Source organism: Fusarium graminearum, chromosome 3, assembly GCF_000240135.3.
Source record: "Fusarium graminearum PH-1 chromosome 3, whole genome shotgun sequence".
NCBI classification, from domain to species: Eukaryota; Fungi; Ascomycota; class Sordariomycetes; order Hypocreales; family Nectriaceae; genus Fusarium; species Fusarium graminearum.
Window position 1 is genome coordinate 2,530,442 of NC_026476.1, and position 19,836 is coordinate 2,550,277.

Genomic DNA, 19,836 nt, shown 5'->3' on the forward strand with positions numbered 1-19,836 from the left:
CAGCAGCAAGACTAAAGGATATTGGCCTCTTGAGTTGAAGCTTATGACTGCCACGCGCAAAGGGAAACGCAAAGCAAACACTTTATCCTGATACGCCCGACGGCATCGGATGACGTGGGGTATCTTGTTTCTCCGTCAAGGCTTTCGACCAAGTTGGCTTCATGATTCGGAGTTCCAAAGCCTACTCTGATTCATCTACCTTGCCGCCTATACCAGGCTAGATATACTGGCACGCGGAACTCAGTACGAGTAACAGTGCTTTTCTCTTCTCTTTTTTTCATTAGCATAACGGAAGGCGGATCATTTTGGGGCGTCAGATCGAGATACCCAGCATTTACATGGAGAAGGAGAAAACTGGACACATTGGTTTAACGTGCGAGCGCGGCTTTTGCGTCGTTCAGGAAATGGCGCTTTGGGAGTACACAGGGGAGGGAATACGTATCATGCTGCAACCATGGAAAACACATATATATGGACAAAAGTATATGTCATACCTCTTATGATCCAAGCAGGAAGCACATGGCGCATAACTAGACTTTAGATAAATTTACGATTCGCTTTCTCTTGGACTGACTGTCGCAGACCAACAAGATCGCCTCTGTAATAGCAACATGAAATAGTAGAACAAGAGCGGAGGGCGAATTATATGCTGGGGAGCAAAATTTGGCTGTTACAGCACCCATGAAAAAGACCTGACCGTCTCCTCAACTCATGCTGTGCGTTGCGAGCCAACATTGCAAGCCAATATTGCACAGCTTACACAGAATGAGTAGGGTATGCTGACCTTTAAAAGCTTTATACCCTATAAACAATCTGAGATGTAATATGAAATAACGCTTTTTTATCGTGTCTACCAATGTGACTGATTATTTATTTCACTTGCACTAACTAAACCACATACTCAATAATATCCATCCCTTCCTGTCAACGCCGTGTAGTTCTGCAACTTTATATCCCATCTTGATAGACTACAGGTAAGTAACCCCCTCTTCTTATCGTAGGTGTCCTAGTGGAAAAGCCCATGGCTCTGCTGCGTAGACTCAGGGAGGCCCTCGTTCTCAAACTGTGGTTTGTTGTTAGCTGGCCGTGTGTGGGATGTGTAACGGGGACTTGTTTACCTCAAGGAATCGTGTTGCTGCAATGATAACCATTAACCCTTCAGCCAACTCTTCAATCTTCTGGTCCAGGCCTTCATCAGCGTTGGCGCTTCCGATGCCAGCGCTGCGCTTAAGTGTATGTGTGACGAGCATGCGATGGTCGGTGAGGAACCGGCGGCCTTGAACAACATTGTGGCTGCCACGGGCAACAAGTGCGGCGCTTACGATGCGCACAACTTGGGCGAGGAGATCGTAATGTTGCTCGAGGGCGCGCGGGTTCGTGCTGTTGATTTGCAGCTCAGGGTCTGCCCCGAAGAGGCCAGAGATCTCAAGAGCACGGAAAAGATTGGAATGAAGGATATACTTGGCCCCGGAACGAGTTTGAGCAAGTTCAAGGAGAAGAGCAAGACGTGCGTTTTGATAATTCTGCTGCTCAGAAGTGCCTAGATTAATGAGTTAGCGATATCTATGATGGAGGTCGGTGCAACATACCTGACGTGAATACTTCTTGCCACTCTTGCATGATATTTCGCAGCGAGTCGACCATGATTCCGATAAAGTTGAGTCGATTGAGAGTCTCGACAACATAACCCTCACTCTCCTGGTGACCCATGCTAATTAATGCGTTGAGGAGGATGAGCGCCGCTGTCTGACACTGCGCTTCGCCGCCGTATGCATCATCACAAATAACATTGAGTAACCGCTCACCATACACTTGGATGGTCTTGATGGTCTTGGGCCGGTTAGACGTGAGTGGCCCTTGGTCAGCCATGCCAGTCAAGTAGCGGTAGCAGATGCTGTAGTAGATGGACCTTAGCTCTGGCGTACCAGCCCACTTGCCAATGGCTTGCAGACAGATCTGGAAAAGCTGGAAAAGCTTGTCGCTGATCAGATTGCCAATGGCTGAGCCTTGCTTGTCATCCGCCGACGCCGAAAGATCGAGCTTGAAGAGTAGAATCTTGGATAATTTTGCGAGCTCAAAGGCCTCATCTGGTCGCTCAGAAGCAAACGCTTCCAAACTGGGCAGAATCGATTGCAAAGCCTGTAGGAAGAAGGAAATCTGTGCCGAGCCTTTGAAGTCATTTGACTCGATCATGACCAAAAGCAGCTTGGTCCATGTCTTGAGGACCTTGAGGCTTTGTGTCGTCAGCTGCTTCTGTCGATTAGAGGAAATGAGGTACTCTATTATCATGCTCTCTTCCCGTTCGAATGCAACAAGATCCTGGGCTGCAACTAGTGTTCCCGCATCGTGAGCCTCGCCGCGTTTTAGTAGAAGAACTTCCTTGACGCGTTCCAGGTTGTAGATTTGGTTGCCGTCAGTATCATTCTCCAAGCAGGCTGTCAGGTCAAGATCTTTATAATATTGGAGAGGAGGTAATGGAATTTCCCAGACACCTTCCGGGAGTAAGAAGTCATACAGGTCAAAGATTGTAGGAATTGGGATAGGAGTATCTCCTTCCCCAATGATCTGACCATTCAAGGCTTCAAATATGCGACGCTTGACGCTCGGCATGCGATTTTGGGCTATGCTGCAAAGTTCCATCGCGATGTATTCCAGGCTCATGCTTCGAAGAGACAAAAAATCAATCAAAGCTATAGCGCCGTCTGTGACAGGGAACTGGACCAGAGCGACGTTTTCACCCTCCCAAGGCAAGTCAGGATTGATGACTGTCTCACGAAGCAAAAGGTGGAAGAGAATCTCATTTTCGCGAAGCTCCTCAACCACCACAGGGGCGGACAGGGGAGAGCTCCAAAGAATATGCAAGATACGCATTACGCGTGACTTAATGGCAATAAGCCACTGTCGCATTCCCTGGGCATCACCGGAGGGGGTCTCAAGTAGCAATCTCAGTATTGTGTGGAAAAGAGAGGTTCTTGAAGTGAAAGCACCCTTGGCTTCGACAGAAAGAGAGTCAATGCCACACTTAAAACCAAGCAGCAGATGGGCAATTGTAGGCTTGCGGGGCGTTTCTTGTAGACATTGGTATAGGAAGTCGAGAATGTAGATTTTGGTCACATAAGCTGGGGAGTCTGTCTCACGCCCTGTCTCCAGAGGGGTTATCAATTCCGAGACAAACGATCTTGAGATTGTCTCGTGCTCGCCATTCGCCTCTAGAGCAACGATAGCCTTGTTGCGGTGCATTTGTCGACTGGACCCTGACCAAACAGCGGTGATCTTTGAAGATGATGACATCTTTTCGAGAAGCTTTAGGCACGCAAGCGTCAATTCTGGGTGCCCGATACCACAGTAGTTACCTAAATCAACAACGAGGTTCAGTCGCGTAACTAGGCCATCCTCAAATGAAGCGAATGCAGCATTTGCCACGGGTGGTCGACGCTGGTTTGACTGAAGCTTAATAATGGGCCGAACAAGCTCAAGATAGGTAGCTTGGAGATCAAGGACCTTGCTGATAACTTCGACAGCGCGCAAGATGCCAAGAATTAGAGGAGAGTCGGGGGAAGCATTTCCCACATCTGCAGGCTCTTGGTGAATAGTGTTGAAAAGAGCTGCCATAACTTTGTCGTTGAACATCCATTCCATCACTCTCGCAAAAGGATGCATTCGTACATAGGTCGCCAAGTCGGTAGTTGCAATGACGCTGTCGACGTTGATATTCGTTTCATTTGCCATGATGATAAGATCTTCGTTGAAAGTGTTCAGGCAGATAAGGATGAATTCGAGGCAGCTAAGACGCAAGACCCGAGTTTGGTTGACATCTTGAAGGTCGTTGGCCTTTTGGGCAAAGACTAACCCTATCACAAAGTCGACGTAAATCTCAATACCGGGCATTCGAGAGGAGGAGCCAAGGTTTTCTGGAAATGGTAGCCCGTCGTTGAGGGGACTGCTGTCCGCAGCTGGGGATATGAGGGAAAGCAGGAGCTGGATAAAGGATTCGGGGTCTTCAAATCCATTGCTAATCTCATCAAAAATACGCTCCATGAAGACACTAGGCGACTGTTGCGATTGACGATGAGAAGTAACTGGGTGGAGGAAATACTCTCCAGTGATCCATTGATCAAGGCAATTCCACATAAGAGCACCCTCCTGCAGCGACTTGCGTGCCATCAAAGCTCGGAGAGCCATAAAAGTACAGCCGCGTAACCGGGGTGGAATGTTGCTGCTAGCAAGCTCAAGCAATGTTTCGACAAGGCTATAGTTGGGGTTCTGAAGGAGAAATTGGCGTGTTGTCTCACTTTCACTAGCCAACTTTGACATCAGACGAAGGTAACATTCAAGCATCATGGCCGACTCCGGTTCGGTTTCTGCTTGATCACTACTCATCTTCTCATTACGATAACGTATCGCCTGAGGTGGCGCCGGCTTCTGCCTGATTTTGGCAGAGAAAAAGTCCAGCTCCTTGAAGATCTGAGCCCATGTTAATGACTGTGATTTTCTCATCTTCCCAGATGAATGGTGACCCTCGTCAATTAAGAACTCATGTGCAGCAGAAGCGCACTCTTCATTCTCCGAGATAGCCTGGAGCATCTCGCAGAACGCAGTCACTAGAGGCGTCGACGCCCTGCGAGAGGCCCAGTGCATAAAACCAGCCAGGTTACTGTCGGGGTCAGACCAGAAGTTCATGGCAGCATCGGGCCGGCCCTCGTAAGCATATGCAATGATCAGCAAGAATCTTTCAAGGTCTAAATCCTGTTCATGTGTCTGACTAGACTGACGTTGTTCGTCCTCCTCCACGCGAAGCTTTCGTAGCACGTCGGGAAGGTTGGAGATGAAGCCGTCAACAAACACCTCGAGCTGTAGCATAAGACTCATCTGGAAGAAATCGGCGAAAGGGATTGCATCGGGGGCGAGAGCAGGTGACTTTCGTTGCAGCCACTTGCGCATACCGGCTCTTACAGGGTCGTGCCAATCCGGCGATTTAACATCGGCCGCGATTGAGAGCAGGAAGTCGAAAGAACCGTCCTTTAGAGACTCCAGGAACGCTTTTGATCGCTGTCGATCCTCCTCATCCAAGTCAGTGTTGGGGGGGATTGCTGCCTCAGGGGGGTCATCGACGTAGAAGCCACTGTACTCTGCAAGCCACCAAGCCCTGAAAGCGGCCTGCAACTGTGACAAGGGCCACGGAGAACTGTCCGTAGGGAAGAGCTTGCCGTGTAACTCACGGGCCTTGATAAGATCATATCCGCCTTCAGCAGACCCGAAAACTGAGATGTATGCTCCGATAGATGGAACAAGGTGAACCAGCAAGGCATCATATCTGTCTACCTTTTGAAGGACAGATACGAAGTCGAGAAAGTCTTGGGTTGATCCTTGTCTCATTTCAATACTCCGGCACAGTATTACACCCAACAATTCGTGCTGTTGCATCAAGCTAACTCTGGAGAACTCGATGGTCTCTATCTGCTCAGAGACGCCGTTAGTTGTAGTTTGACCGAGGGTCTGAGCCGCAGCGATCTTGTCTCCTATCTTCTGAAGCCACGCCTTGATCTCCCTCATGGAAGCCATACACCTGGGCACGATTCGTTTTGTAGTGTCCGCGCCCATGCTGGGCTGGAGCAAGCGCTCGGCAACATACAGTTTGACACTTTCAAGGGCTTCCGCATCGGCAATATCGTCGTCGAGGCCTTCTAGTTCGAGGAGAAGTCGCACAATATCGAGAACGTACTTTCGCTGTTGGTGAAATCGGATGATGGCGCACTCGAGGAGCGATCGGCCTAGCGTATTAGGGTCTTCTTGCGACTCCAGTAAACATCGTGTAGATTCAAGCTCGTCGAGCTCTACTTCGTCGGAAAAGGTAAGGACATCTTGTTGGAAGTTATCGTTGATCGAGTATTCGTCACCGTCGATGACAACTTTGCCTAGACTTTTGTATTAGATGGAATGAGGATAGTTGTTGCGCCAGGAGATCATTTACCAGACTTGACAGCGTTTCTATTGTCGCTTTTCCTTGCCGGCTTATCCCAGAACTTGGCCAACTCGGTCTCGAAAACTTGGACTAGGAACTCATTCCCCAGTGTCTCTGCACCCTCGACGCGACCTTCGCGTAATGATAGAAGCCCTTGGTGGAAAGCTTGGAGGGCATCTAAAGCGGTGATCTCGGCCATTTTTGCGGTTCAGGACTGTCGCATGTTGATTCTAGCGGCAATGGCTAGCGGATGATGCAAGCTGAGAATATTGCACCGTGGTGCGTGACGAATCGTAAACAATGAATCTTTTTGTCGACTGTTGTCAGCGGTCGTGGTTTTGAGATTCTTCACTCCAGCCTTGTTGACTTCCCCAGTTAGAGAGCTCATCAAGCTATTTGATTGGTTTGCTGCATCATTGTTTTAGGCGGTGAGTGGCTTTCTGCCACTACCTACCAGCTGAGGTGACCACCTATCTAGGTACCTGTAGGTTTGCAGGCAATAGGCAGGATCTATGGGACCCGCGAAAGCTGCAGCTTGGACCAAGCTAGTGGTCCCAGGAAGCACGCCTCAGGGTATCAGAATAATTGGCCGCTTGAAGCAGAAGAGACGAAATCAACCACCAAATAAAAGATTGTATTTGTCTTTTAAGTTTTTAGCAACCACCAAATAAGAGACGAAATCAGTAGTTCAGCTTATGCTACTTAGACCATGTTTCTTAGACTACTTATTTTTATACCCTAAGGCTTATGGTAGCATTCACAACTAAGAAGGAAGTACGAGGTACAATAGCAGAAGTCCAATAATAGGTAATTAAATAGACTTTTCAATAAGGCAATAAGGCTGCCTCCCATCATGCGTATGCTGCCCATCCAGAATACAAAACTGCCAGGTTGCGCTCATCAGTCGCTTGATTTATCAAATCGTTGACTGTTGCAGTTACACTCAACGTCTTGGAAAGTTTCTTTCTCACGACCTCTAAAGCACGATCTGCTTCAGAGGGCTCATTGACATGCCCTGCAGCCTTTTTGCCCTTTTTCGTCTCGGCTTCGCTTTGTTCGTCGTCCATTGGACTGTCATCGTTGTGTCTTGCCTTTTGAAGCTTGGCCAGTCTGAGCGGCGAGATAGACCATGTATACAGAGGATCGAAACGTAACACGTCCAAAATTGTCATGATGGAATACTGCTCTTCTCTGAGAGCGTCCAAAGTGAACTCGCAGCATCGGCGAAACACTCCCTCCGTTTTGGTGATTCCCATCCCATCCACAATGTCTCTGGTCAACCGGAATGGTACCATTTCAGGCACCGGTAAAATCCGGCCTGCTTCAAACGCCACACCCAGATCAATGTGAACCACCTCTCCGGTCTTGTGGTCCAAGAGGATATTGTGTCCATGTCGATCGCCTAGACCGAGGACGTGTCCCAACATCGATATCGCTGCGGTGCTTCTTGTGTATGCCAGCCTCTTGAGAAACCATTCATCTGGGTCCATGAAATTCTCCATAAAGAAGTATCTCATGACAGGATGGAACTTCTCAGTCATCCTACGGTAGGTACTAATGCGCGTCGCCACCGCTCTGCCCTGGACCCCAAAGATCTCCTTACGACATTGGGAGCCCTTTAGGTCTTTTGGGTAGTATCTTTCATGAGCAGGCATCAAGAATTCGTGAAGTGGAATTGTATTGGGCACAAACTCAATCAATCCGGAAGATGCTGTGAGCGGAAGAACCTTGTAAGTTCTGATACTGAGATTTCGCTGCTGAGTTATCCTGTGAAGCTTGAGCAGGGATGACACAGCCGAAAAGACTTGTTCCATGATGGCGTCTTGTCGTAAATCGTCGTGCCCTCCTTTGACAAGCTGCTTATAGCGGACTCCATCACTTCCAACAGCTGTGATGATTTTGGGCGCGCTGACACCCGAAGCGATGGTCATGGTGGGCTCTAGCTTGGATATGATGGGCACCTTGGAGTAATCTTTTGTTGCTGAAAGTTCGATGTGCATAGTGGGAGAGGGGATACGATATTTTGCTAGACAGTTGACAAGATTGTGGCCAGGTGTGGAATCTCTGAGCGGGATCTTTACACCTGACTTGTACTTGTTTGGATTTCGATCCATTGCGAGAGCATGATAGTATTTGCTTGTCTTGTCGATCGAGAGCCAAATGTTGGCCACGGATTGCGTCTCAGCTAGACTTTTGGCAACACGATCTGTTGCCCTGACGCGCAAGACAGCGACATCATCTTTTTGCTGTGCCTTTGCCTTTGTTCCAGACCATATTTGATACATGCCGTGATAGGGATGGTCCACGCAAATTTTGTAGACTAGCTCTAATAGCAGTTTCTGAAATGTGGTGTTGTTGTCTTGGAGTCGTGATGTCAACTGGTTGGTGAGGCCAGCGAACTTTCTGGTTGGGACTTCTGATAGATGTCGCATGACTGCCTGGTTTGTACTTTCCTCTTCAGATCGTTCTAGCCAAAGAGCTGTGAACCGGAGAGCATCGTTGTTGTGCTCATCAGACGCAATGAGAGATAAAAGATAGTTCTCGAGACTCAGGCGAACAAACTCACTGCGCGTCTGTTCAACTCGTCGCAACTCCTGCTCATCAAGATTGAGCCACTGCTTCTCTTTGTTCAGAACATGCGAGTACCTGGTCTTGAGTTGAGTGTCCCTGGTGCCACTAATAAGGGTTTTCAGTTCCGATACTTCATCACTCTTCGCTTTCTTCAGGCTCTGGAGTCTTGCCAAGTCCTCCAATCCATCGGGATCTTGCAACTGCTGATCGCAGAACATAGCAAACTGGTGAAATACAGAGCCAGCTTGCCGGCCTTGACCCTTGCCTTTGAGCTCCTTCAACGCAGGCTCTAGATAGTTCTTTTGGATATCATGTGGTTTCTCGAGGCGTGCAACGGACACTTGGTAACCAATCTTCGAAAGCAAATCAGATCGACTGACCGGGAGAGTTTGCTTCTCAAGCACAGAATCTTTGTCGATATCCTGAAGCATACGGATGGATGTACTCATCTGTCCATAGTCCCAGGCAGAGTTAGCTGCCTCAATGGTAACAGCTGCATCCACATGCAGGTCCAGTGCTGTGCACGATGGTATGAGCTTGGTGAGTATAGTGGAGATCTTGAGGCTCTCCTGCGTCGCTTGATGGTATCGGTATATCTGAGAAGCGGTGATCATTGACTCAACCTCCATTTGCCTTGCCGTAGCTGCGGAAAGTTTGATATTTGTTCGCAAGGTTTCTTGTTGGCTAACCATACTCATTGTTGTGCTACGACAAGACAAGATCTGGCCAACACTCTCGTATCTAGAAATAATTAGTGACATGCTGCATTTCAAATCGCTGATACTTACAACCCGCTTCTCATCCAGCCACTTCGATTCTTGAACTTTTCAATAAGGAGATTCATTTCCGAACTGTCAGAAACGCCAAGAACATCGTCAAGTTCTGTTAAAGAAGCTAGAGCTCCTAGACGCTTCCTTAGGGCCGTTGCGTTGAGGCTGTGGACTACCAAGCTACTCATTGTGCGACCAAAACCATCATGCACAGCAGCTCTCACATTGGCAATATCTGTCGCTTGATGAATACTCTGATACGCTTTAAACACTGTAACCGCATGATGGTCACTCGGAGGTGCAGGCAGGTTCCAAATTCCAAGCTTTCTGGCTGTGTTAAAAGTATCCTCGAGGACAGGTGGGGATGTTTCCATGTTGTCCTGTGTTTGGAGGAACCAGTTTGAAGGTCCGGACAAGCCAAGCGTGCTGAAAGCCCTGACCAAAGCCTGCCCATCTGACTGGGCCATAGGGTTTCCAAGATGTACATTACTGTCATACTCAGCACCTCGAAATGCAAGACTCATGGGGCCATCGTTCTCGTACTCCACGCGAGCAAGAATCTTTGACAGACTGGGCTCTTCTGGTAGTCCATAGTATGCATCTGGGTCATCAATGTTCTCAAAGATTGCGAGAAGAGTTTCGCTCATATCCACCTCCTTTGTTGCTGCAGAAGATGTTCTTGAAGAACGTGAGGTTTCTGGAGGGACGTATTCTACAAACAGCAGAGACGTCTTGTACATGCCACAGCGTGACGCTGCCGCAGCGACCAAAGCAGAATCAACTTCTAGCCAATGCGATCTGTCAGCTATCGATGATTCCTTTGGATATTGCTGCGTCCTAAGATATAATAGCATGTTGATGAGTAACTTCTGGTTTTCCTTGGCTTCTGTAACTGTGCATTCGAGCCAGCTTTTAATTGCCACAGATAGTTGGCGCTTCGGTGAATGTTGTTGATTTCTTGTAAAGAAAAGTGCAAGATGAACAACAAAAGGAAAAGCCCTTTCTGCAAAGTGTTCAACTCTAGCGAGAATAGGAGCTAGAACAGAGAGAACAATGGACTCTGGGACGTACCGAGCGAGGTGTGCACTCAGGTTCAGAAGCCAGTCTTTCGACGTGATGTCTGTAGACCAGACATCCAGCTGATTTGGCGACGATGTGGGTGTTATGAGGCCCTTGTCTGATGGAGGTGATCTATGTGTGCCCCATTGAGACGTGACTAAGAGAGACTCCGTCAGACTTTTTTGACATGCAACAGCCAGTAGCTCATCATCTAGGTTGTTGGCATCCGAGACGATGGATCTCAGGGCAGCTTCAGCCAAACCCGCAGTAATAGAATCAGGGTTGGAGGTGAGGTCCTGCAGAAGGTAAAGTATTCCGGTCTCTGAGCCATTCGACCCTGGTGCCATTTTCTGGTATTGGCTAAGATTCGATTCGCGTAGCACACCAGTTGGGATCTCCCCGGATGCTGAGAAGGCCCGTCCAACGACTCGGCCTGCCCATGAGAGATATTCTTCGCTAAGGTTTTCAGTATCGCAACTCTTCCACACAGCTGTTGAGTACTTCAGAGCATCCTCATCAGACTCAATAACGTCGTCCTTAATCGTCTCGGGTATACTAAAATCGCCACAAAGGAGACCGAGAGCGAGTTGCCGTGAAGGTTCGTTTAGTAGCTGATGATCTGCAGCCTGGTCGGCTAAAATGTCTAACAACAATTTGCTCTCTGCGGTTCCTCGTTCAGCATTCCCGGAAGATCGAATGCGAGCGGCAGATCGAGTGATAGACTTGAAAGCGCTCCTTTGCTCAAGATTCTTAAACATGGGCGATTCATACTCCTCAAGATATTTGCTGATCCACACGTGAAACTTTTCTGCTTTGCTCATTGTAGCCTTGAACTGGCTTTCCTGAGTTGTGCTAGACTGGCTCGACTCTAAGAAGACTCGGAGTGATGCCAAGGTTGACAAGGCATAGCCTGCAAGAAATGATGGAACATTGCTAAGGTGTCTAGCTCCTTCGGCGAGAAGATATTGGCTGATTCCCAACGCATCGTCTGCACATTCAGAGTCGGTGATGAACGTACGGGTAGCATTCAGAAGCATTTCCAGGGGGTAGGACTCCAAGGCAACTGAGCCACCAAGAGAGATCAGAACCCGTACTTTTCGAAGGACAGAACAGGCATGCAGAGGCCCTAAAGCCGGATGAACAGTATTGAGAAGCTTGCGAGCTATGGAGACGACCACGGGAGGCGTCCACAGATCATGAAATTGAAACTCTGTATTTTGACAGAGTCTGTGAAGTTCGTTGATTAGGTACTTGGCCTTGAACATTGGCTGTTGGTTAGCTGGTAACTCGGCAGGAGAGTGAGAAATGGCCTTGACAGCGCTCAGGATCTGTCCAGCGTAATCGAGCTTGAATCTGGCGAAGACCCTTTCAAAGGAGTTCTCCTGATCGATGAGGTCGAAGAACAGTGCTGCGATATCGACGAAATTAATGTAAATCAGCTCCATATAAGCTGCGCGCCCAAGCAGCCTTTTGACATGTGCCTCGCCACGCTCCTTGTCATCGCCTCCATTCGAGTCACCAAAGATCATGCTGTAAGCAACAGCAGTAGTGAAGTTTTCACGGACGAGATCGCTCTCAGAACTGCCCAGAAGATGGCAAACCTCTGCAAATGTTTGATCCTGTCCACGCATCACAGTAAGCCCAATGGCTTCGGACTGTGCAGATTTGAGCAGATCTCCAAGTGTTTTGAAACCAAATATAGAGAATGGAATATCTTCGATGTGGTCATATTCAAGCCAAGTGTATAGAAGCTGCCGTGAGAATAACCGGAACAGAGCCTTCGGCGACTCCAGATTCAGCGTTCTCGACACATTCACCAAACACCGAGTCGCATAATCCGTTGATCTTGGAATCTTCCCCGGCGTTTCAAAGATATGATAAGTACACCTCCGAAGTAAAGTCGACCATCTGCAGGCAAGGTTCGACAGTACCAGTAGACGAAATGCGATGCCAGTAGTGTCCAAGGGATCAGTAGGCAAGCTATCCAGAACATCCACAAATACTTCGTCGTGAAGTTTGAGAACAAACAAGTCAAAGATGTCGGCAATTTTTTGCGAGATAGTGTACTTCACTGACATGGGTCCATTTTTCAGGATGTAGAGAAGACAAGTTCGCGGTGAATCAAGGCCCTGGTCTTTGCCATATTCCGTGTTGGTTCGTAATAGAGTAAACAAGAGCTGGACCATTGACATCTGGACGCCGGGCGAAAATATGTTCGAAGTTAAACATACCTTGATGAAGTGATAGTAAAGGTCGCCAACTCTTTCGGATAGATGTTGTTTGTCGTTTAGCCAGATTGAATGCAGTCCATCGATCACCCCGATACAGGTACTTAAAGCAACTTCAGCGCATTGATATTCAGACAGACTGATACAATCCCCTAATCTTTCAATGATAGACAAGGCGTTCTCTGGCGTAATAACAAGATCGGAGCCAAAGAGTTCAAGCAGCAGGCTTTGACACATCAAGAGGTCTTCGTCAGGCATTTTGATGAGATGATCCACGTATGTATCGGGGACAAGGCCAATCTGTCCGAAATCGCTATCCAATATGGACAGGAATCGAAGCCGGGCCTTTGTCTCAATATAGAAAGTCTGCATGTCCAGCTTCATTTGAATATTGAAGCGAGGGGCTGCCACTGGCGCATGCACTGAGCTTGCTCTGCTGCTTTGGGAGTCGAAATCCTCATCAATGTCCATTAAGTCGATGTTGTTGTCAGGGTCAGTTTGATCCTTTTGCTGACCAATAGACTTCCATATCCTGCCGAACAAATGAAAAAGATCTGGGTTGTTTGCCTGTATTCGATTCAAACTCGACGTTATCATGTCTGGCATCACAGCTCGAACGACTCGCAAGACTGAATCAACAAAGGCAGTAGGCTCAACTGACGTCAAAGCAGAATTCAGCGCTTTGTCCAGGATATACTTCAGTGTAGAATCAACTGAAGAGGACTGAGTCGAGTTCAGGTCACCAAATATGGGAAGTAGCAGAGTACCAGCTAAGCAGGCCGATAGAAGACTTTGGAAGCGATCAAACGAGATTTGTATACCGCCTTCATTCGGTTTCTTGTTCCAGGATGTGCAGAGATCAGATAGCTCACTAAGCTTGGGGTAGAACAGCTCGAGTGTTAGTTTCCGGGAAGCATAGCGTGAATTGGCATCAACCAATGAAGCCGGATCAGACTGCTCTGAAAGGTCGCAGCAGCCAATGGGATCGGCATCATGGAATTCATCTTTTGCAAGGAGAACGTATCGAGTAAACTTTTCAGTCTGCTTGAATGAGCTCCATGTCTCGGTCAATGGACCTCCGGGTGCCGCTTGATGGGAGTTCAATTCCAGGGCTGTTGTCCCACAACAGGCTCGAATCAAATTCACCAGCTGAATCGGTTGAGCATGCATAGAGTGGTAGGATGCAAATGTAGATTCGTCTGTAAACTTGTCAACATGAACCCTTTTATCTGGTAATTACCACTTACTTGGATTCCAACGAAGAAACACCCATCGGATGATGTGGTGACATGTACTTTGACTTGCGCTGGGGACTCGTGCGTTTCGCAATTGAAGAACATGAAACATCAAGCTGATTGAGGTGTCGCATAGAACACTTGGTCCGTTTACATCTGCAGTCGTGACCATATTGTTGATGTCTTGAGAAATTGTATGATAAGGTAGAACGTCGGCCTCAAGTATCGCATGCAGGAGCACGCTGGCCGCTCGACTTGTTCCTGGCAGACTAACAGAACGTGTAGCAAAGTGCCACAGCTGACGCCAGACATCTATTTGATCGTGGCAGACCTCGGGTTTACTTATACAGCTGAGGAATGTCAGTGATGCATACTGGCATGACCGTTGAGGTGTCGTTTTCTTACCTTGCAGAGGCTATGAGGGCCCAAGAAGCCGTGACAGGGTTCTTGTCAGTTGCCAATAACGCCAACTCAGGTAGCAAGTCAACGAGCTCGTCGCGGCTCAGCGAGTTGTCAGCTAAGAGGAATGGAATCAACTGTAAAGCAGTTCCCCGAACTCCTACTTCGACAGTCTTGAGCTTAAGTCGGATGCGACTCATATCTTGCTCGATTCGCCGCCTTTTTCTTCGCTGCTCACTTTGTTCTGCATCATCTGCCGGGGTTCTAGACTGAGGCAATAGCATGATGCCTTCCAGAAACGCCAGGTTTTGAATGACAGCCCAATGGCCTTCTCCATAAACGTTGTGAGCGCGCAGGCCGAACATGTTCAGCTGCAGCCCATATGTCGGCAAAGAGGACAAAGCAAAAGTAATGTCGCTCATTTGTAAACGGAAAGCCTCGCTACGCCTTGAATACTCCGACCAGATATTCTCAGTTAGTTCCTCGAGGTCTGAGCGAATCTTTTCATCCGAGGAGTTGATGACTAGATTCTCGATGTGAAGGTGCATTAAAAAAATGCTTCTAGAGATCTCAATCCTGAGCGCCCGGATGACTTCGTCTTGAGAAACCTTCTCGCATCTCCACCAGTAGCTCATTAGCGGCAATATGCTTTGCACAACAGAGCTGGCATGCGCCAAGTCGTCGGCATTCGTGGTAGTGAAGACTGTATTGATAATGGCAAACGCCAAAGTCTGCAAAGAGCCGAGACTCAACTGCTTCAGACTCAAAACTCTCAGTACTACTAGAGTGATGTCCTTATATTGCCGGAGTATGGGCGCGTTGCCGCCTATAACAATATAGTGCAGTCCTTCCAAAACATCTTTGAGGAGACCGCCCTCTCCAGGTGCAGCTCTTCTTTGGCTTTGAGTTGAAGGTGTTGATCGTCCACCAGATCGACTGTATCCTGATCCTGGTGCTGGTGATGATCGAGTCAGGGCTGGCGATGCCCGAGCCAATGACAAAGTTGAGATATCTGCTTCATCAGGAAGAAGATACTGTGCAACGTCAAGGAAGAAGCCAACGCAAGTTTCCCAATGCTGGCCCCCCTTTCTGGCCAATATTTCCACATGTGCAGGCCTTGAAAGCACCTCGGTCAAAGCTTTGATGTAGTCCTGGAGCAAAGGAGTCACGAAATCATCCCCGTTAGGTCCAGGAAGAACTTGAGTGATGTGATCCACGATCGCCAGTAGTGTCTTCCGCCCGATCTTTGAGTTACCGCGTCCTACAGTCATGCGCACAGCCTCGGCGCATTTCGATAAACGAGTTGCTGTAGAATTCAACGTCGCCTGGGACTTTTTCCTATCAGAGAGAACTGGCTTCTCTCGAAGCACAAAACTGAAGATTGCTTCAAATATCTCGTGATAACTCTTATCGCCAAGGTCCGAACTTGGTGAATTGTTAGGAAGGGGGTGCTGAAAAGGGGCGTTCTTCTGTGCTTACAGGTTTGTAGATCGATTTCGCGGGTTGAGAAGATGCGACAACTCTATGTGATTGTGAGCTTGACAGGGAAATAGAGATTTAAAAAAACACGTGCATACCATCGACAGCCTTTTCGCGATCTCTGACTGCGGCTGATTTTACATCACCTGCATTCCGTCAGTTTTTGTAACTTTGGGTTGGTATATGTTACGAACGCGCCAGATTCATGACATTATGAGAGGCCATTACGGGCGACCACAAGTGTGATCGATCGACTTATCGCAGGTCCTCTTTTTCTTCTTTGCGCCTTCGTGGGAGTCTGTGTGTAAAAGAGATGAAATTTCGACGAGAGACTGATCCAGAGGTAGGTAGGTAGGTAAGGTAGGTGGGAGGTATACAACCAGGTGGGTTAAATAAAAACCGAGACTGATTTAGGCGGCTGACGAAAATATTAGAGCAACTTTAGTGAATACATAGCCTAAGAGATCCGAAGTATTTTCGTCTAGTCCTTGCTTAGTCCCTGTTTTTATTTAGTACTTGCCCGAAAAGCGCGACTGCGGGCTGGCTGGAAGGTGAGATACGTCGGTACCTGTCCCGAAATTAGATGCTGAGTCAACCACTATGAAGGTAGGTGCTACATCAGAACAAAGTCTATAAAGTCCACAAAATACTGGCCTATTCTCTATTTCCAATAGGATAACCAGGAAAAACGAAAGATAAAGCAGGTAATCAAGCAATTTATTTAAAACTAAACATATATGTAACATACTAAGCTAACCTTACCTCACAGTCAAGACGCCACAATACTGCACTACTAATCCGAGCCAATGTGGACGGCTTTTCAGGCGCAATCACGACACTAATATTAGCTCTATAGTAGCTAATACAGCCCCATACGATATAATACAATTCAATTTCATCACAGTATAATAGACAGCGCTTCATTACGGTACATAAACTTGAGTTACTCGTCCCAACAATCATTTCCGTAAATATCATGAGTTGCTCTATTGTTTTTGTCGTCTCCAAACCGATGACGCCTCTGAGGTCGGAGATAGGTTGTACTAGCTCCAGGTTCTGTTATCTTATCTCTGAAGTACGCAGGTGGTAGAAAAGTTAGCCTCTAAAGTCCTGTGGTACAAAAATAAGTAGTCTAAGACGCTCGATTCAACAAGCATAAGGTGGCCTACTAATTTCGTCTCTTATGCTTGCAGCGGTCAATTTTTCTGACACCCTGAGGCAAACTAAAGGCATACCCACCTCAGCTCCATTGGAACTAAGGTATCTCATCCCGTCTTGTCTTTGCCATCTTCATCCTTATGAGAAACGTCTTCATACATCTTCAACAAAGCATTTTAATAATCCCTGACCCGAGTGAAATACTGCGATAACGCCTGTTTCGCACACTTTTCCGTCTCAAACTCAATTCGGCGAACGCGCACTGAATTGCCCGAGAAGCCGAGGCCATAGCAGCTCTTTCAGCGGTTGTTCGTCTCAGGCTTCGTACTTTTAAGATCGTATCGCTTGGATTCGCTCTATGCAACCTTTGGCGTCAGAATCGACTTCTCCCTCCCGGCGCAGGCCACGCTTAGACTCGTCATCATCAGCATCGTCACCCTTTGCCACGACTTCTAAGCGACCGCGCTTCGACATGGCTACCGCCAAAGCGCGGGGCAAGCTGCCCGAGACCGAGACTATCGACTTGACGCAGCAGCCCTCTGCCTTCAAGCCTTATGCTGGTGCCAAGAAATTGGTGATCAAAAACCTGCGAGCTCCGACAAATCGAGACAGCCAGGTAGCAGAGTACTACAAACGAACAGAGAAGGAGCTTGACAGTGCTTTGGAGTCAATCTTTGCAGGGAGGACGCCCGATGTTCCTCTCGAAAGGCTTTACAGAGGTGTTGAGGATGTTTGTCGGAAGGGGGATCCGGCCAAGGTTTACCAAATGCTTAATGAAAGAGTCGACGCACATCTGCAGCGTATTATCCTGCCAAAGATCCAGAAGAACGGACGGGCTTCGAACCTCGACACGTTGAAGATTACTCTGGAAGAATGGAAGACCTGGAATAAGCAAACGGTACCTATGTCTTGTGTGCCTGTGCTACTTCAAGACGCTAATCAATTGCTGCTTAGATATTGATTCGATCCACGTTTAGCTTTCTTGACCGGACATATCTGCTGCGAGAAAACTACCCATCAATAAATGATATGGCAATTGGTAAATTCCGAAAAATGGCATTTTCATCTCAGGCGCATTCATACAAGAGCCCTGTGGGTGCAAAGCTTGTTGCGGGTATATGCGAATTGATCGAAAATGATCGAAGGGGTGGCGACCAAACTGAGCCGACATTACTCAAAGACTCTATCATGATGTTATACGTTTTAGGTGTCTATGTTAAACACTTCGAGCCTTTCTTCTTGGAGCAATCCCAAAGGTACTTCAAGGAATTTGGCGAGGCCTGGAGTACCTCCAGCCTCAAGGACTATATCCTGGTTTGCGAGAAGCTTTTAAAGAAAGAAGACTATCGGTGCATTCAGTTCAACCTCGACAGCACCACGGAGAAGCAACTTATGGATTCTGCCCATTCGCTACTTATTGGCAATTATTCTGAGAAGCTCTTGAATGGTGGTAGTCTAGGAAAGCTGTTGGCCGATAGAGAAGTCGAGTCAATGAAGGCTTTGTACGACTTGCTTCGACTATCGGGTATTCAGAAGAAAATGAAAGCTCCGTGGGGTGAGTATATCAGAACAGCAGGAGCAGCCATCGTCGGCGATAAGGAAAAGGGCGATGAAATGGTTCTGCGCTTGTTGGAGTTGCGACGCTCGCTCGACCTCATGATCCGAGACGCTTTCAACAAAGATGAGGACTTTCTCTGGGCCATGAGAGAATCATTTGGCAAGTTCATGAACGATAGAAAGGTTGCATCATGTTGGGAAACAGGAACATCAAAGATCGGCGAGATGATTGCCAAGTACATCGATATGCTCTTGAGAGGTGGTCTGAAATCACTACCCAAGGAGCTCTTGTCCGATTTAAAGGATCGTGAAACTGCACAGAAAGAAGGTCAGGCTAGCACTGGCGATGAGGATGCCGAGCTTGACAGACAACTTGACCAAGCACTCGAACTTTTCAGATTTATCGAAGGCAAGGATGCGTTTGAAGCCTTTTACAAGAAAGATCTAGCCCGGAGATTGCTTATGGGTCGAAGCGCAAGCCAGGACGCTGAACGGAACATGCTTACCAAGCTTAGAGGAGAGTGTGGTGCCAACTTTACGCAAAACTTGGAGCAAATGTTTAAGGATCAAGAGTTGGGTAAGGATGAAATGGAGTCTTATAAGCAATGGTGTCAAGGTAGTGCTGATCGAAAGGCTCCTCTGGACTTGTCAGTCATGATCCTTTCGGCTGCTGCCTGGCCAACATATCCCGACGTTCGTCTCAATCTGCCTGATGAGGTTGCTACACAGATTGAGAGGTTTGATAAGTATTACAAGAATAAGCACACAGGCCGTGTGTTGACATGGAAGCATTCATTGGCTCATTGTTCTGTCAATGCCCGTTTTGCCAAGGCTCCCAAGGAACTCCTCGTGTCGGCTTACCAGGCTGTTGTTCTTATGATGTTCAACAGCATACCCGATGGCGGCTTCCTAGCCTATGAGCAGATCGCTACAGGAACCGGTCTTCAAGGCGGTGATCTTAACCGCACTCTTCAGTCACTTGCATGTGGTAAGGCGAGAGTGCTGACCAAACACCCCAAGGGCCGTGATGTCAAGCCCACGGACACTTTTACATTCAACAAGACTTTCACAGATCCCAAGTACCGAGTCAAGATCAACCAGATCCAACTCAAGGAGACTAAGGAGGAGAACAAGGCAACGCATGAAAGGATCGTACAGGACCGACGATTCGAAACTCAGGCTGCCATTGTGCGAATAATGAAGAGTCGAAAGAGCATGGGCCATTCAGAGCTGGTGGCAGAAGTGATCAACTTGACCAAAAAGAGAGGCAGCATTGACACGTCAGCAATCAAGAAGGAGATCGAAAGGTATGTGACACAGTGTATTGATGTCTTTGTTCAACGACTAACGCTACACCCAGTCTTATCGAGAAGGATTACATCGAGCGAGAGGGCAATGCATATGTGTACCTAGCTTAA

The 19,836-nt window shown here is 47.8% G+C and overlaps 3 protein-coding genes across 3 annotated transcripts; 1 reads left to right on the forward strand and 2 right to left on the reverse strand.

Moving 5' to 3' along the window:
• Positions 1-1,006: 1,006 nt before the first annotated feature.
• On the reverse strand, positions 1,007-6,161 carry FGSG_05518 (uncharacterized protein; the record flags this gene model as incomplete). Its single annotated transcript, XM_011325763.1, has 4 exons — positions 1,007-1,063; positions 1,119-1,540; positions 1,590-5,915; positions 5,972-6,161. The coding sequence occupies 4 exons, from the start codon at positions 6,159-6,161 to the stop codon at positions 1,007-1,009; spliced, it is 4,995 nt and encodes a 1,664-aa protein (XP_011324065.1).
• Positions 6,162-6,813: 652 nt separating this feature from the next.
• Positions 6,814-15,928, reverse strand: FGSG_05519 (uncharacterized protein; the record flags this gene model as incomplete). Its single annotated transcript, XM_011325764.1, has 10 exons — positions 6,814-9,274; positions 9,322-10,260; positions 10,375-12,554; positions 12,594-13,702; positions 13,737-13,789; positions 13,838-13,981; positions 14,231-15,649; positions 15,704-15,761; positions 15,802-15,849; positions 15,898-15,928. 10 exons carry the CDS (start codon positions 15,926-15,928, stop codon positions 6,814-6,816), a joined length of 8,442 nt encoding a protein of 2,813 aa, XP_011324066.1.
• Positions 15,929-17,333: 1,405 nt separating this feature from the next.
• On the forward strand, positions 17,334-19,836 carry FGSG_05520 (uncharacterized protein; the record flags this gene model as incomplete). Its single annotated transcript, XM_011325765.1, has 3 exons — positions 17,334-17,759; positions 17,816-19,725; positions 19,779-19,836. The coding sequence occupies 3 exons, from the start codon at positions 17,334-17,336 to the stop codon at positions 19,834-19,836; spliced, it is 2,394 nt and encodes a 797-aa protein (XP_011324067.1).